Source organism: Rousettus aegyptiacus, unplaced genomic scaffold (assembly GCF_014176215.1).
Source record: "Rousettus aegyptiacus isolate mRouAeg1 unplaced genomic scaffold, mRouAeg1.p scaffold_m13_p_19, whole genome shotgun sequence".
NCBI lineage: Eukaryota > Metazoa > Chordata > Mammalia > Chiroptera > Pteropodidae > Rousettus > Rousettus aegyptiacus.
The window spans coordinates 3,089,634-3,107,836 of NW_023416294.1; the positions used below are offsets into that span (position 1 = coordinate 3,089,634).

Consider the following 18,203-nt stretch of genomic DNA (forward strand, 5'->3'; position numbering starts at 1 on the left):
GGGTTTAGCTCTTCAAGTTGAATTGTTTTCCCCTGATTTGTTTTTTAATTGCTGTGTCGTATCTACGATCAGAAAGCTGAGGTTACAGAAACCGCAGACGATTCCGGGCACTGCGATACCCTGCGGCTGTGCTTTGTCCTTCTGCCCTAGCTGTCCATGGCCAACCTGGTGAGGCTCAGGCAGGCCCTGTTCCCACCACGCAAGACGGGGCTGGAGTCGCTGCATCGACGTGGCTTCCAGGACGCCGTGCGGTTTCTGCGCCAAGAAGATTGGTTCGAGTAGGAGGCCTCAGAGTTCGTCGCGCGAGACACCTTTCAGACGGCTTCCAACGCAGACTTTCGCTCACATCTTAAATAAAAACTGTGAGAACTCGGTCAGATTTTCTAGTTTTTGTAAGAGTTATCATGCTTTTTAATATTTAACTTTGTGCTTGGCGCAAGGAAGTCACAGGCATTTTCTTCCAGGTCGGCCATGTCATTACAGATACAGTCAGGTGACAGGGAGCCCTTTACCAGACCTTCGGCAGGTGCATGACTGCAGGTCACGACGGGGCAGCAGCCTCGAAAACACGCAGGAAGCCCGGAGCAGTCATGCCGAGGGCTCGCGTGTGGCTCTACGCCGAGTCGCGCACGCAGCCTCGAAGCTCGGCTGTTTTCTGGGCCCCGCCAAGCACGGACTCTTAACCGCGAAGAGGCGGTTAGAAAGGAACCGGTTTAACAGCATGCCTTCAATTGTCGTGCATTCTCTCTCTCTCTTACCGTTTGAAACCATGTCTTCAGTCACGTTTATGACTCTTAAAAGCCCCAAAAGCGCGACGTTTAGCACCGAACACCGAGTCCCTCACGGGCCGAGCAGACGCTCATCGTGGATTCGTGATGGTCCGTGCTCGGGGCGTCTTTCCTGCCGCAGCAAACACGCAGTTACCTCTCAACCCCGTCCTCCTGTGAGTGACACGCAGTAGGCGGGTTCTCAAGTCGAGCTTACGACTCTTTGTTCACGAGATTTTCTGCCTTTCATGATTTTAGGTGCCTGTTCGTATGATAGCTCAGTAAGTCCTTTATCGATGCCGCCCGCAGCAAAACCGAGTCTGAATGCATCGGCGTTTTCCGCGGTACCCGGTGCCCAGCGCACCTGTCCCTGACCGAGAGGTGGGCGGGGCTTTGCCCCGGGGTCGTTGCGAGACCGTGGACGGGTGTTTCTGCGGCACGGCGAGTTTACGACACGGGGACAGGACACGGTGAGGGGGTGCGCAGTCTGTGCGCAGGGCGCGCTCCGCGGTGCCCGACCTCGCGCTCCAGGATGCGGACCTGGTTCTCCGGGACCCAGCGCTCCGGGGCGTGGGATGCCTCCGCTGAGGTGCCTCGCAGGCTGCGGCGGGCGCGGACACGGTCACATCCCGCACACGGCCACATCCCGCACACACGGACGCGCGGCTGCCCCCAGGCCGGGCGGGGCTGCCGGCCGCGGTTCCAGACGCCGGGACCTTAGATGCGAAGGTCCGACGACCCTGGCTGACCCCGATGCCGACGCGTGTGCGGGGCGACCGCAATGACCAGTAAGGTCCCAGCTCCGTGGCCGGGCGATGTCCTAACATCCTCGAATCTGTCATTTCAAACTTCATTCGTCCGTCTTCCGCAACACCCGTTACTTTGTAACCATGGTAACCCCTGCTTCCAAGAACAATTAGAGAAAATAGATGTGGTTTTAAACTTAAATAAAGGGGCGAGCAGCGTGTTAAAGGCCCCGCTGCTTTCTGGGTCCCTGACAGCCACGTGGCCCATGGCCATTGGGAGCTTGCAAAGGAGCCCGGGTCCCGCGGGGTCACTGACCTGTCCTTCTGGGCGGAGGGCGGGCTCTCCCGCTGGCCATGTGTCAGCTGCGCCGCTCCTCGGGTCCGACGGTGAGAACAAATGCCAAACGATCGCCCCCTCTTTGCATCTGTAAATAGTGAGCACAGAAAGGTTCCGGGTCCAGTCCGTTCTTGTTGTAGGGAACGCGTCCGGACGGAAGTCCTGGGTTCTGAGGTTTCTCGCGCCCAAGCCGCGTGCGTGCTCTGGCAAGAGGGAAAGCTGAAGTGGTCACGCACGTGACTCACAGCAGGAGGAAAGGCGACCGCTGCAGACCCGGGAGCCAGTAGCCACGACGCCGTCGTCGGCAGATTGGCCGTGGGGCTGGGTGCAAGCCGCCGCACATCTCCCCTTCGCTTCGCCTCCGCTGGCCGACAGGACTCCCCGAAGCGTCGCGGACGCGGGGCTCATCCGCACGTCACTGCCGGCTCCTGCCTGACGTCCAGGGGGCCCAGGATGGCGTTCACCCTCTCGCACACCACAGGTATCCCAGTAATGATGTATCCAGCTCGGTCGTGAAATAAGGTCGTCTCTTAAAAACGCGAACGTAGGCGACACTTCCGCATGCGTACGCACGCACACGCGTGTGCGCCTAAGTGCGGCGGGCCGCTGGACTCTGCCCAGGTCCCGCCAGTCCAGGGGCATAAGTCCTGTCCTGACGGGGTCATCGGCTTCGCCGAGTGGCTTCAGGGCTCTGGGCACGCTTGTGACGCTGCAGGTGGGTCCCTGGCCATCGGGGGAGCTCTGCAGGCCGAGAGGCGTCTCAGAACCGAGTCCGGTCCCGCTGTGTAAGCAGCAGGCCGACTGAGACGCTGTCCCTCTGAAGACCAGACTGGAGCCGAGTGCCGATTCTGCGGGACACGCACTTGGTCCCTGCCCCCTGGCGCGGACGGGAGGTCCCTCGGGGCACAGCGCTCGTGACGGGGTCCGGACACTGCAGGATGCTGCGGGCGCTCCTCCGGCTGGAGGCCAGGAGTCCAAGGTCCCGGCACTGGCGGATGGGTGTCTGAGACGCCCGCGCCTCCCCGGGTCCTCACACGCCGCTGGGGAGCAGCTCCCCGCACGCCGTCGCACAGGGGCAGCGACCCCACTCCTGCAGAGTCCCCCCTCAAGGTGTGCTCAGCGCGCCAGGGCCGCCTCCTGGCGCTTCTGCAGTGGGGCTGGGCTTTCCACCTGGAGCAGGGCACGTTCAGTCCGCAGCACAAAGGGACGTAGCCTGGCTGCTCTGCAGTGACCGGAAGGCGTGGGCGCCTGAGACGCAGGCGGCTCCCGCGGTGACAGCCCCCTGCCATCCCCGGCGGAGCAGCCCCCGCGAGGCCGCGGCCACCCCACGTGGCTGGAGCAACGGGACGCAGCACTCGGGAGCGCGGACGTGGGTCTCCCCGCGGGAGAGCGGGCCCGGTCGCTGACCGCAGCTGAGGCTGCGAGCGGACCGTGGACGGAAGGGAGGAGGGATGAGGTGGAGGAGGCATTGCCGGGGGGATGGGGGGAGCCGGCATCGCCACGGGCAGCATCCTGTCCCCAGAGGACGTGCTGCCTGGGACTCCAGCCCAGCCGCGGCCGAGCGCGTTTAGTGAAGCCACGCAAACAAACACTTTTCAGCGGCGCCCACGCCCGTTACATGGAACGCTGTGTGATAGTCTGACTCCGTTTTATTAAAAAATACGACATTCCAACGACTTTATAACCACTAACAGGTCACGATATACAGTTTGAAAACACTATTCTAACACAATTTCAGAACCTCACAGACACTGAAGTTCTCACTTTGTGTTCAAAATGTTTTTATTTAAAAAAAAAAAAACTTTCACATAATTATGGCATAGGATGATAATCGCCACTGTATTTGAAATAATTCTTCTTTTTCTAACTTAATATTTTTATTAATTTGCCTTTATATGCACAATGTTTTCAATACATATTTGTGCTTTCTGTTACATCTTTTTTTTAAAAATTTTATTTTTAGTTTCAAGGACACAGGACGTTGGTTAGACATTTAAGTAGCGTCTAAAACGATCCCCCTGATTGCTCCCTCCCTCCCCTGGCCCTCCACCTCGCCATTCCATGACTGCTGACTACATTCCCTCTGCCGTGCTCCCCGTCCCCGTGACCCTCTAGCAACTACCGGATTGTACTTCTTTAACCCTTCGCCCCATTCTTCCAGCTCCCCAACCGCCCGACCCTCTGGCCATCACCATATTGTCCTCTATACCTGCGACTCTGTTTTTGATTTCTTCTTTTTGTTCCTTAGATTCCACATGTAAGTGAAATCATATGATATTTATCTTTCTCTGACTTATTTCACTCGGCATAACAACCTCAAGGTCCATCCATGTGGTTGCATATGGTAGGATTTCATATTTTTAACGGCTGAGTAATATTCCATTGTCTATATGAACCATAACTTCTTCATCCAATCGTCTATTGACGGGCATTTAGGTGGCTTCCATATCTTGGCAATTGCAAATACTGCTGTCTTGAACAGAGGGGTGCAGAGATCTTTACAAATGACTGTTTTCATTTTCTTTGGATAAATACCCAGAAGTGCAATTGCTGGTTCAGAAAGTACGTCCATTTTAAATTTTTCGAGGAACCTCCAGAGTGTTTTCCATCGCGCTGCACCCATTTGCAATCCCACCAGTGACGCACGAGGGCTCCCTTTTCTCCGCATCCTCGCCAACGCTTCTTGTTCTTTGCTTTATTGATGACGGCCATCCTGACAGGTGTCAGGTGACATCTCACTGTGGTTTTAATTTGCATTTTTCTGATGATTGGTGACCTTGAGCATCTTTTCACATGTCTATTGCCCATCTGTATGTCCTCTTTGGAGAAGTAAATATTCAGGTCCCCTGCCTGTTGTTTGATTGGTTTGCCTGTTTTCTTGATGTTGAATTGTATGAGTTCTTCATATTTTTGGGATATTAGCCCTTTATCAGAGGTACGATTAGCGAATATCTTCTCCCAATCACTCAGCTGTCTTTTTGTTTCGTCGATGGTTTCCTTTGCCATGCAAAAACTTTTTAGTTCGATGTAGTCCCATCTGTTTATTTTTTCTTTTGTTTCCCTTGCCCAGGGAGATATCTCTGAAAAGAAATTCCTGTTAGTAATATCAGAGAGTTTACTGTCTCTGTTTTCTTCTAGAAGTTTTATGGTTTTGGGTCTTACATTCAAGTCTTTAATCCATTTTGAGTCTGTTCTTACATACAGTATAAGAAGGTGGTCCAGTTTATTATCTTTTTTTTTTTGCATGCATCTGTCCAGTTTTTCCAATATCATTTATTGAAGAGACCGTCTTTACCCCATTGGATAGTCTTGCCTCCTTTGTCATATGTTAAGAGAGTGTGTAGGCGTGGATCTATTTCTGGGCTCTCTGTTCTAGTGAACAATGTGTCTGTTTTTCTGCCAGTACCGTGCTGTTTTGCTTATTGTAGCCTCGTAGTATACTTTGATATCGAGTACTGCGATACCTCCTACTTTGTTCTTCTTTCTCAAGATTGCCATGGCTATTCGGGGTCTTTTATGGTTCCATATAAATTTTAGGATTATTTGTTCTAGCTCTCTGAAAAATGCCACTGGTATTTCGGTAGGGATCGCGTGGAATCTATAGATTGCTTTGGGTAGTATGGCTATTTTCATGATGTCGAGTCTTCCTACCCATGAGCACGGGACATGCTTCCATTTATTTGTATCTTCTTCAATTTCTTTTTTCAATGCCTTATAATTTTCTGAGAAGAGCTATTTTCCCTCCTTGGTTAATTTGATTTCCAAATATTTTATTGTTTTTGATACAATTATAAATGAGTTTGTGTTCTTAATTTCTCTCTCTGAAAGTTCATCATTGGTGTATGAAAATGCCACAAAATTCTGAATATTAATTTTGTATCCCGCTCCTTTAATGAATTCAGTGATCAGTTCTGACAGTTTTTTGCTGGAATCTTTTACAGTTCTTTATACATAGTATCATGTCCTCTGCAAATAACGAGAGTTTTACTTCTGCCTTTCCGATTCGAGCACCTTTTATTTCTCTTTCTTTTTATGCTGTCATGGCAAAGCCTTCCGATACAGTGTCGAAGAGTCATGGGGAAAGTGGGTGACCTTGTCTTGTTCTTGACCTTAAGAAAAATGCTTTTAGCCTTTCCTCATTGCGCGTGATGTCAGCCGGAGGTTCGTCCTGCATGGCCTCTGTTATGTGGAGGTGTGTTCTCTCTATTCCCACTTTGCTGACAGTTTTTGTCATAAACGAATGCCGGGTTTTGTCGAACGCTTTTTCTGCATCGATTGACACGACCATATAGTTTTTAACTTGCGATTTGTTAACGTGGTGTATCACATTAATTGGTTTGCAGATATTGTATGAACCTTGCTTCCCAGGAATAAATCCAACCGGATCATGGTGTATGATATTTTTAAATGTATTGCTGAATTTGCTTTGCTAATATTTTGGTGAGGATTTTTGTACCACTGTTCATAAGAGACATTAGCCTATAATTTTCTTTTCTTTTTTTTCTTTTTTTGTAATGTTGTTGTCTGGTTTTGGAATCAAAGTAATAGTGGCCTCATAAAAGGAGTCAGGGAGCCTTCCCTCTGCTTGAATTTTTGGAATAGTTTGAGAAGAACAGGTGTTAATTCCTCTTTGAATGTTTGGTAAAATTCACCTGTGAAGCCATCTGGTCCAGGACTTGTTTTTTGGGAAGTTTTTGATTACCAATTTGATTTCGTCGGTGGTAATCTGTCAGTTCAGATTTTCTGGTTTATTCTTGACTCGATCTTGGGAGATTGTGTGTTTCTAGGAATGTATCCGTCTCTTCCAGATTGTCCAATTTATTGGTTTATTTATAATTGCTTGTAGTATTTTCTGTGATCTGAAATAATTTTTATTTCTCTTGTCAGCATAAGTCTTAGGTATAGTTTATCTAATTTTATAGGACATCAAACAAGTTATTTCTACTCCAAAACACAATTGACTTCTATTAATATAGTATTTTGCTACCTGCTAGAAGACAGCTCTAAATAAAAATTCTTTAGTTTATGGTTATTTCATCTATATAACTCTAAGTGATAGTAATCCCATATTAGAAATCTTTAATTGATTAATTTATATACAAGGACATATTTTGATTTTTCAGGCACACCGTAGGTTTTCACAAAGTACCGTGAATATAGCTTTAAATCTGTTAATACTTCATACGGCATATAAGTAGGTCATGGTCGCCATTCAACAATGGGTAGATCATCGGTTGGCTTGGTTCTCTCGCGAACAATTCCGTATTTTGGGCTAATAGTAAGAAACAGTACGGTTGATTTCATTGTCCATAGTTACTTTGTACACCAACAATGTACAATGTGTTATGTCTGTTATATTCTGCTCTGCGCTCACTCTTCTTGTCAGGAAAATATAATCAACTCGCTATTAAAAATGAACGTATGTGGAGTTGGAAGCAACTCCCTATGCGGTATCGTAAAATACTTTGCTGAAAGATCTTTCTGTAATTCCAGTTTTATACTGATTTATCACATTTACTTAGAGGCAATAATTCATCGGTTGGCATCCATATCATTTTAACAGCGTCATTCAAGTATTGGCTATTACCTGGAAGATGACATTCATGTACATTTCCAAATACCAGTGATTTGCGAAATGTTTGCATGCATTAGAAGGAACGGATGGTGGGTTCGTCTATCGCTGTCTGGTCTAGTCCATCAACATTTGTTGAGAATTAAGCGTGTGCCAGGGTCTGTGCTAAGATGCTCGAGATATAAAAGTTAAGAAATGGAGTGGGTCCCTGGATCAGGGAGTAGTTGTGTAACCGGGCGAGTACACAGTGACAGGTCAGTGAGTAAACAAACAAGGTTTTAAAAAGGCAGATTGTGTTAAATTAGAAACATAGATTATCGCGCTCTGGAGCAGCGGGAGTGGACTCAGATAAGGTGCTTCAGCATTAATACCACGTTTATTGCCACCGGCCCCTTCCTGAGAGTTCAAGAAACGGTTGATTCCTCAAGATGCTGTGTTTTTTCCTTCACTGGGAAATTATCGCATTCTTGTCATAGTGATGACCATTTTCAAAGTCTTTGATATGAATAACGCCTGACCCAGCATCTGTAGGCGGCATTTGGAAGATGTTATGTTAGGGAAGTCGCTTCTGCGTGGTTCTGTTTGGTCCGTTTCGGGGGTTCTGTTGTGATGGGTCCCTTTTCAATGCTTTTTTTCTCTCGGGTTAGCTTAAGAAGCTTTTGTCACAGATAATGCAAAATCATGACTAATAATAAAAATATTTTTTGCTCGTGGTGGGGGTGGTTTTGAATGTTCTGAGTGCTTATCAGAGAGATAGGCATTCATGTCCATATATATCTCCTTTTATGGCACAACCCCACGCTTTTTTTTTTTTAGTTTCATTTGATCCAAATGGGCTTTGTTTTTAAAATTGTTCTTTTTGAAGTACAAATTAGTAGTTCATAGTTGGGCACGGGGAGCATGGTACAGGGAATGCAGTCAGCATTAATATGATGATTAAGTGGAGGGCCGGGGAGGGAGGGAGGGAGCAATTGGGGGGATCGTTTCATGAACATTATAGATGTCTAAGCAATGTATTGTACACTTGAAACTAATTTAAAAACATAAATTTATATAAAAAAATGTTCTTTTATGTAATCGTATATTTTTAAATAGCGAGAAAAGGAAATGTTAAAAGGGAAAACCTCATCCCTTCATTTAACTCCTGACAATTAACTTCTTTGCCCGAGACCCTTAGAAAATACGCAAAAATGCTCCATCTTAAAGGTTAAAGGGCCTCCTGCTTATTCCCTTGCTCTCACTCTTCCCAAAGGTAGCGATTATAGTGGAATTGGCTCGTAATAAACACGTACACATCTGGACATAAACACAGACAGAAACAGAGGTGCGCGCATCATGCAAGGGTGTTTCTGCATGCCTTTCGAAACATGCACAGCGTCATCCTTTGGCGGGAACCCTTCCGTAAGTCATGTTTCCCACCCGCCCTTCAAGATCGAGCCGTGCCGCTCCGCGGAGGTCAGGCCAGGCTGTCTCCCAGCTCGGGGCGCCTGTATTCCTGTCTCTGCTTACAGACGCTTAAGTCATTTGAGGTCCCTCCCCCCCACCCCCCGTTACAAATCACGGTGCCGTGCCCCACCTCCAACACGCAGTCTTGTGCGGTTTGTGTGCAAAACTCGGGAGCACGGGGGGCGTTTCTGGGGTCCGCAGCGGTCTCTCCCACCTTCGGCCCGAGGAGATACTACAGCAGAGCAGACGCGCCTGTGCCGCACACGGCGGCGAGCAGGAATTCCTGTCCCTGCTCAAGGCCACCTACGCGGGCTGTACCCACACCCGTCCATTTTCATAGTCTGATTTTCGCTTTAGTTCACAGTGCCCCGATTACTAGAAACGTGGATGTACTTAAAACAGTGACGGCCTGTGTGCGGTCGTCCGTATTGGTGTTTTGGTGACGGAGCGTGTTCCTGCGTCCCGGACGTGGCCCCCAGGCCTGACGTGCCACCGGCCCCCGCGACTGTCCTGTGCGTACCCCATAAGCAGCAACGTCCTGTCACAGAAACACAACATGAGCATGACAAGGAGTGGATGAGCAGCCGCACAGCGAGTCCTCAGAGCCAGTCGGGCTTGGCCACCTGTCCCCGCAGGGTCCTTTGCGGCGAAAGGACCCGAGTTCCGCTCTGCGTCCCTGTGGCCCTGGTCTGCTTTGGTCGCAGCTCGTTGTTCGGCCTCTCTCTCCAACGCCGTGGCAGCGGGGTCAGCAGGAGCCCAGCTCCGTGTTCCGTATCAGCTCCGTGCGGCCGCCGTAACACGCGCCGCGGACGGGAGGTCGTTCTTCCACAGTTCGGGAGACCCGGAGTCCAGAAACCAAGGGCCGGGCAGGGGCGCTGTCCCCAGCCTCTGCCAGCGGCCAGCAGTCCAGGGCCTCTTATGTGCTTACAGAGACACCTGTCCCTGGCCGTGGGACGCACCCCACATCCAGGATGGTCTTGTTGAGATCCTTAACGAGTGACATCGACCAAGACCCGTCCCGCGCTAAGTCGCATGCCGGGGTTCTGGGCGGACGTGAACTTCGGGGGCGGCGGGACGTGGCCAGGGCGGCACCCCGGGGCACGCGGCTCGGCCTTGCGGGACGCCTGCCCGGCTCCTCTGCTCCCCTCGTCGCGCGTCAGCGCCGGGTGCAGACATGTTTTCAAAACGCCGCAAACGCCTCGTTCCTCGCGAAGCCTGCGGCGTGTTCGTTGGCATCTGTGTGGGCTCACGCTTCCCCTTTACTCAGTGGATTGTAAGCTTCGCCATCTACCGCGATGCCCCTGTGGTCCTCAGGTTGCTCAGCGGGCTCCTCGCCCGGCCGACTCGCTCGGCGCCCTTCCGACGCATGCCGTGGTCCCGGGAGGGATTCCGAGCTTTCTTTCCAGAACGGGATTCTCCCGGCGTTTCTCCCCCTTCCTCCTCCTCGGCTCTGCAAGGAGCCGTTCCCTCCAGGGCGGTACTTCCGCGTATTAGCAGGCGGTATTTATATTTATAAACTAGTCTCCTACCTGAATAAGTGTTATCGGTGTGACGCTGTGTCCAGCTCCTCCCAGTGGTATGGGCTGGGGACCTGTGTGCACACGTGTGTGTGTGCATTGGGCACCGTCATTTACACGTGTTTATTTACCTGTGCTTCTGTGCACCTGTGTGCGTATCTATCCAGCCATCTATCTGTCCATCACCCATCGATGTAGCTCTCTTCCTATCTTACACATACAAACTCTCCTTGCTTGCCTAGTTGGTGGTGCTGCCCGTCTGTCCATCATTCAATAATTGGGTGCTGATATTTCAACAATAACATTTTAAATTAAGTCGCGATGCCAACTGCCTAAAGGAAGAAAAGAAAACGTCTTGTCAGATGTATTAATTTGATAACTTTCATAACACATGCTAGATTGGTGACACTCATTTGAGAATTTTAAAAAAATTTTTCAATAAAAAAAATCATCCACAGCCAAATGACAAGCCTATGCCGGTGATCAAACACGGAAAACTTCTTCACATCAGGAGTATGACAAGGCAGCCTGACATGTCTGCTATGATGCAAATGGTTCTGGGAGCTCTAGAAAATACAGAAACAATGATGAAGAAATAAAACTTAAAAAAATGGAAGAAAGAGCACACCTATTCTCACGTGAAGGTTGTGTCTAGCGCTGTGAACGTGACCTCACACACCGTCCGTCCTCGGTAGCTCGGGGATGAGTGACCCAGTACCTAAAAGTACAAGAGAATCTCCTACCTGGACAAGTACTATGAGAAGTCAAGGAATCCATTGAAAAGTTAGAGTAATATATGACAATTCATACTACTTTGTACCAGCAGAATTTCAAATGTGGAACGATGCCACAGGGCATAGGGAGGAGTTGTTTTTTGTGTGTTTTGTTTTTTGTTTTGTTTTGGTTTTTGTTTTTTTAACTAGGCCTAACAGAAAAGTTTGAGAGAAAATCCTGATTGTGCTGGATTCCGTCACCTGCCGTCTCTGCCCTCCTGTGGGCTGGGGAGCTGGGGATTCTGACGGTTCAGGCTCGGAGCCCACGTTTGCCTCTGTAGCCTGAGGCTCCAACAATACGGGGAGAGCCGAGAACCAAAACGCGTGATCACCGGCTTTTCCTAAAGAGTGTCATTGATGTTCGCCCGGTCGTGCTGCGAAACGCGCGTCTGCCCTGGGAAGGAGATGCCATTTCTGCGTGTGAGCCCCCCGCCACGTTGGATTTGGCAGAGAAAGCGAGCTGGGGACAGAGGAGCCAGTGCGTGGGACTCCGCAGAGAGCCAGTTTTGCAGGGTGCCGGGCTCCGGAAACAAACAGCGGGTTGTCGAGGAGTGACGATGTGACACCATGCAGACAGGGCTCTGTCCCCCAGTTTCCACACACCAGCTCGCAGGAGTAAGCACACCGCTGGCCGATGGCCCTTTGGGTGCTTGCGTTTGAGACCGTGGCCCAAGCCCAATCCGGGGCCTTCGCTGCGGGGCGCGTGAGAAATGCACCCTCTCGGCCAGCCTCAGTTAATGGGGTCTGGTTTCTAACCGCCTTCCCGCACGATCCGTTCAGTTCTGAGAAATGCTGCTCAGATGGTGGTTTCCGCAGTGACGGAGAAGCCATCGCCGAAGGAGGGTAACCACTGCCAGGTTACACGGACGGGGACCGCCCCATTTTAGAGACGGTTTTTCCCAGGACGTGTGACGTAAAAGGGACGGTGACCTGAAAGCCGGGCGTGTGGGCCGGTGTTGCTTTTGGTCGGGGACGGTCGGGAGCTGGGGAAGGAAGGGACAGGCATGCACTCGGCGCGCGAGGAAGAGGTCGTGAATGCAGCAAAGGGAGAAGCCACGGGGCCGTGCGTTTGCCGACGGTTCCTGGGGAAATTCGCTGGAGGCCAGATCGAGTGATAAGGGTGGAAAATTTTCAGATGGCCAACTCCTGCTTCCCTTGTTCAATGTTAAACAGGGTGCAGTTCTAGGAGATATTCTGTGCAAAGGTATGCTCATGTTAAGGGTGTCCTTATCCTGTGTGAAGGTGTGTGAATGGCCAGCCTCTGCTTCTGGAAACCTGCTTGCTGGCTGGAGGGGGTTTGGGGGCTCTTTAAGCTATTCCTTCTGGAGGCTCGGGGCTGATTCTCTAGTGGGGAGAGTCAGTCCCTGGCCGGCTAATAAAGGCTCATAATTAATCTCAATTGCCTCCGTGGGTCTTAACTTTGATTGCACCACAACAGTGGAGGCCGGATCAAGGTCCCTGGTGAAGGCCGAGAGGGAATGATTCGGGGGAGCCAGATCTTAGAAATGGGGAGAGAGGAAAGCAGGCTGTGACAGACATGTTTGTGGGGTAGACGGAAGGGAACAGGGTTTGGTTTTCATCTCAGAATAAAACAAATCATCTGTTTACAACGGCTGTGTAGGAACCTGCACATGCCAAGCCCGACTAGATCCCTCACTTGGACAGTATGGTACACGGCTCAGGTAGCCTCCTGCCGCCCCCAAATCGCTGACACCTGGAAGCCGGGAATGCGGACTCCGGTGGCGGGAAATGGGGGGACAGGAGACGGGAGGGTTGAGGCGTGAGGGGCCGTAGCTGGCGGAGAAAGCAGTCTGGTGTCAGAGCTGCTCTGGACGGACGGGGTCACGTGGCGCAGCGGACGGACGGAGGGAGCCGTGGAGTCCGGGAGAGAGGCGCACACGGTCAGTGCCGCAAGGTGTCCGTCCCCGACGTGGACTTGATCGGACGTGCCGTGCGTAGCACTACAGCGTGGGGGGCCAGTGTGCTAACCCACTAGAGAAAATACCTTGGACGTCAACAGAAAATGAGCATCCAGATGCCATCGTGTTTGGAGGAAGAAGTCTACCGATAAGGGACAGGCTGTTCCGTACTAACCTATTTTCGTGGTCGGGCAGGATACTATTCATCTTTCTATGGCCAATGCTAGAATCACTTTGACGGTTAAAGCTGAAGACTTTACAACATGGTTTATGTGTTTTCATAATCCCGAATTTTGCAAAAATCTTATTTTTCACATTCTGTTAAGCTCATTTTAATGTTTAAAAAGAGTCAACCGCAAATGCTCGCCAGTAAACGTACGCTGCTGGTGAAGAGACAGACACAGACAGAGAGAGAGAGACACAGACAGAGAGAGAGAGACAGAGAGAGACAGAGAGACAGAGACAGAGAAAGAGACAGAGACAGACAGAGAGAGAGACAGAGAGAGAGAGAGACAGACAGAGACAGACAGAGAGAGAGACAGAGAGAGAGACAGAGACAGAGACAGAGAGAGACAGAGAGACAGAGAGACAGACAGAGACAGACAGAGAGAGAGACAGAGAGAGAGAGACAGAGAGAGAGAGACAGAGACAGAGAGAGACAGAGAGACAGAGAGAGAGACAGAGAGACAGAGAGAGACAGACAGAGAGAGAGACAGAGACAGAGAGAGACAGAGAGACAGAGAGAGAGACAGAGAGACAGAGAGAGACAGAGAGAGAGACAAACAGACAGAGAGACAGAGAGAGAGAGAGAGAGAGAGAGAGAGGGCCCGTCTCACTCACACCCGCAGCATTTTCCACGCCTGGCCCGTCGCCTCCTGCCTCTCCGGACGGCTCTCCCCGTCACCTGGCCACGGTCTTCTTCATCTCCACCTGTCCCTTCCTCGTTCACGCTTTCCGTCATCACCAACGGGCTTCAGTATCAGCCCCAAGATCCGGCCCTGGTCCAGACTCCCTACCACGCGACCCTGGACCCACGGATTCCAGGCCTCCGCCGGGCGGTGTCCGAGGCCCCTTCGGCCTGGACCGATCTTTAACCAGCGCTCGCTCTGCTCCCCGCCCTCCCTCTGAAGCCCTCGGGCATGTTCTCTCACGTGGCCTCGGCGCCCGGCCAGGTGTGGCGTTCACCGTTCACCACACGCACATTCCGGTTTTCCTTGCTGAGCTTCCGCTCTGAACGCCCTCCGGTTATCCTCGCCGTTGCTTGGCTCTCCCACACACGTCTACGCCGACGGTGAACGTTTCCGTGAGGACTTCATTCTACTGCTAGCCCCCGAAATACTCGCGGCGGTCTTCTTCGCTTCCCATTATGGGCGCGACGATCTTTAAACCGCGCCCTTCTCCATTCCTGATTCCGTCCTCTCTCCGCGCAGGCCCCGGGTGCCACGTTCCTGGGGGCTTTGTGTTCTTGGTAGTGTTTCTCTTCATCATCACCGTTTCTGGAGTTTACTTTCAGTCTTATCATGTCCTGCGAGGTGCAAACAGCGTGAGATATTGATGCATCTGCCCTTTTTAACGTTGACAGATCCCTTAATCATCCCGAACGGTTGTGTTGGGGAAGAATACCGCTCTTTCCCCTTCGACTCATTTATAAAGTGCTCTTCTAAATCCGTGTTTTCTTCACACAGCCAGTAAAGCAGAGGCTTGTTAATTGCACACATTAGATTTCTGTGGACATTTAAATATCGATTGCCCGCCTCACGAAAATTTTCTAATCACTTACTTCCGATCGCGGTGTGATGTATCTGATTTTCTTACATGCATCGCGCACTACGGTGAACGCACGCAGTATGAAACTCCCTGAAAATTAGGTGGATTTACTTAGGTTAATCAAGTCAAAGCGGGAATGACTTAACTTTAACGCTGTTTCCTTATTCTTTGGATTCTCATTCTCTCTTGTTCATCTTGCATTTCATCAGCTTTACCAGTTGTACACCCGTATATTGTCTTTTTTTTTTCTTTTTTTGCATCTTTCAGGGCGACCTTACCTGGGCGATGACTCAGCTGAGCCTCGTCCTTGACGCCAGGAGGCGTCTGAGTCTCTCCTTCCAATGGTTGGCCGGCTTTATTTTCCGGTAACCCTAGCTTGCATCCCAAACTGTCATCGTCCCATGTTCGTACAAGCCGTCGAACGCTGAGTTTTGCGTGACCTTCTGCCTTCGTCGTACCCACCGGGCGTGGTCCTTCCTTGCCATCGCTCGGCTGCGTCTGCAAGTTCGCGGCCGCGCCGCTCGCGGACATGACCACGTGGGTTGCTCGCCCGCCCTTTAGCTCTGAGCGTCGGCTTCCGGCAGCGCTGTGATTATGCGACGGTCACTCTTGGCGTGTGCTCCGCGCGACTATCACGTGCATGTGCACACCCCTCGTGCGGACGTGTGGACTCTGTGAGTTCGTCCAAATTCGAGGATGCCGCTAAAAAGTATCGGGGCCGCTTTCGATAGGTGTCCGCCTTGCCGGGGACGTCGCCTCCGAACGCCCTCGCCGACGCCCGCCCGCTGCGACTTAGCGGCACACTGGTCTCTCGGAAAGTGAAACTGGTGTTCCGCATGCCGCAAATCCAGCCAGGCAGATCGGAGGTTCAGAAAAGCGAAGAACACGTCTTTTCTCCTTATTTCAGTTCCCATCATCTCTGAATGATGTGAGACTATCAGGAGAGGGTTCTTTATGGGAGAGCGGGCGAAAGAAACTTCTTCGCGACGTAGAAAAAGTATGAAAATCGATAGGGGGTGAGGCAGAGAGGAAGCGCCGAGCGACCACACACGTCCACGGGTTGACGTCTCGTTTCCTTTTATACTTGCTACTGTTTGTGATTGCAACCGTGTATACATAAATGACAGTGCTACATCATCTTGACAAATACACGTGTTTAAAGCTCTCTTCGCATTCTGCAGATCTTTCTGACCCTTTCCCCTTTCACGCTACCAGATAATCTGTAACAGTATTCATAGGGGTACTATAGTCCTGAGATTTTGTAGGGGAGACTTATGCATTTTTCCAGATGCTTTCCACATGCAAAGCATTTCCAAACTGTTATCATTCGGGCTGAAGTATTTTCCCCTGAGGGTCGTTTTGAAGATGGAGACGTTTCCGAGCCTGACAACATGTGACATGTTATTTTCAAGGGGCTTCGGTTCTTCCACTCAAGTCAGAAGACTTACGGAAACCTATCTAGAGAGACGGATAAGAGAAAGAAAGATAGATACAGGAAAACGGAAAGACTATAAGGCTGTCAAGACACAGGTTTTCAGTGGGCAACAGTCGGTCAGCTGCCTTCTACTCCACGCCGTGGATTCTGAGCGTTTTTAGAAACTTCACATCTGGCCGCAAATCTTGCTTTGAAAATTGCGTATTTTAATTTAAAATGGTATATGCTCACTGGGGGGAAAAAATTGTCTTCACATCACCCCTCATATCCTATCTTATGAATATCCACTGTTATTTGTTTGGTATAAATTTGTGACTTTGCGTGTATGCATTTATACACAAAAGTACAGTTTTGGTTTTTTTTTTGAGATTAAAAATTGATTTGCTTCGTACTTTCTATGGAGTGTATCTTCTTTGCATCTTTCTTTAGTGCCCCATCCAGTGGCATGACAGACATGGTTCTCTGGAGTGAATTTATTGTTTTTAAGTTGCCTGTGTTGAGTGTACTAAAACTCACACGCTCACTTTCTTTTTGTGGCCACCTAGACTGTCTTTGACCTTGGTGCATCCCTGTTTGCACACTTCGGATATTCCCGTAGAAGGAACCCGTACAGGTAGAGTCGCTGGCTCGGAGGGAACACACAGGTAAAATTCGGAAAGGTTCTAGGCAAATCGCCGTTTAAAACACAGTTGTGCCGAGACGCGCTTTCTCAGCAGTTTCTGAGAACGTGTTTCTCCCCACCTTGTTTTAACGGAAAAGACGTATTAGACGTCAGCTGGGTTGGTTCTGCGAGGTGAGGACCAATTTGCCCACGTCCAGAAGTGCCCGCCCTGAGCTGGCATTGCTGTGACAATCCCTCATGAACATGTTTCTCTGCTTCAGGCAGCGATAGGGAGGGAGCCTGTGGTCGTGGAGGCGGGGGGTCTGTGTTGTCTTATTTTTGAACTTCCGTCGAGCAGAAAGCCCTTGTGGTGGAAAGGAGATGGGCGTTGGGAGCGGACCGGTACCCCTCCTCCTCATTCTTCCCTGGCACCTGTCCGAGAGGGAAGCCTCTTTGAAGGCGAGCTCAGGTTGGCGGCATGATATGTCATGGCCGCAGGTGCAGACGCTCGTTCTTGCCTCGGACGCTCCCTCCGGCTTTAGACAAGCTTCCTGACGTGAGGGCGTGGAGCGGGGAGGCCTTCTCCTCCTGGCTCTGTTCCGTGCACGAAGAAGGCCGCGGTTATTCGTGAGTCCAGCTCGGCAGCTGCGCTGGGAACTTGCTCCGTCGGCCCCGATTTTCTCAGAGATGAATCTAGAATTCAAGTGTGGGACGGTGTTGGCAGGTGAGAAGATTCTTCATCGGAGCCCGAGGAGTCACGGGAGCGGCAGACACATGCCGATCCGCAGCCCTGGTCCTCAAAGCGTGTGAGCCACAGCGTTGCCGGGCCTGAACGTGTCGCATCTGATTCCGGAAATCCTGCCGGACTGAATCTCTTCGCTCGTACGCCGGGGGCGCCCAGCTTGGGGGGCAGGGGGCGGGGGGCGGGCAGTTTCCACGTTGCCTCACAGATCGGGTGTATGTAACCCAAAACTATGAGCACAATGTGATGTTGGAATCGATAGTTCTCATTTGGGACGTATTTCGAAAGAGATTTTTCTATCACAGAAAGAGAGAATTGGGCGCATTGTCCCAAATTTTTAATAGAATCGGAAGACAAATATTTGGAACGTGTTAAACGTCCGTGGAAACAGGTGTTTGTTGTGGAACGAGCTAATTGCAACACATTCGCATTGCATTCTACAGAGCCAAAACCTGTCACTCGGCGTGAGGGCAATGTCTATATGTCACATTTCCACATACGAATAAGCTCTTAATATGTGTTTAAAAACTAAGCAGCGTTACAAATAATCAGCCTAGTAACTGAATATTTGTTTTGGGTTC

At 50.6% G+C, this 18,203-nt stretch overlaps 1 protein-coding gene across 7 annotated transcripts in view; it reads left to right on the forward strand.

The window, feature by feature from the left end:
• The window catches only part of PNPLA4 (patatin like phospholipase domain containing 4), a 30,917-nt gene extending 13,166 nt beyond the window's left edge, over positions 1–17,751 (forward strand). For 5 of the 7 annotated variants that reach the window (XM_016132605.2, XM_016132601.2, XM_016132604.2 and 2 more), the window contains one exon: positions 151–440. In XM_016132605.2, the coding sequence (XP_015988091.2) occupies positions 151–282 (132 nt within the window). In that variant the 3' untranslated portion in view covers positions 283–440. Of the gene's footprint in view, positions 1–72; positions 441–15,111 lie in introns of those variants that run through there. The other 2 variants (XM_016132603.2, XM_036235705.1) reach the window with 2 other exon arrangements.
• The last annotated feature ends 452 nt before the right edge of the window (positions 17,752–18,203 follow it).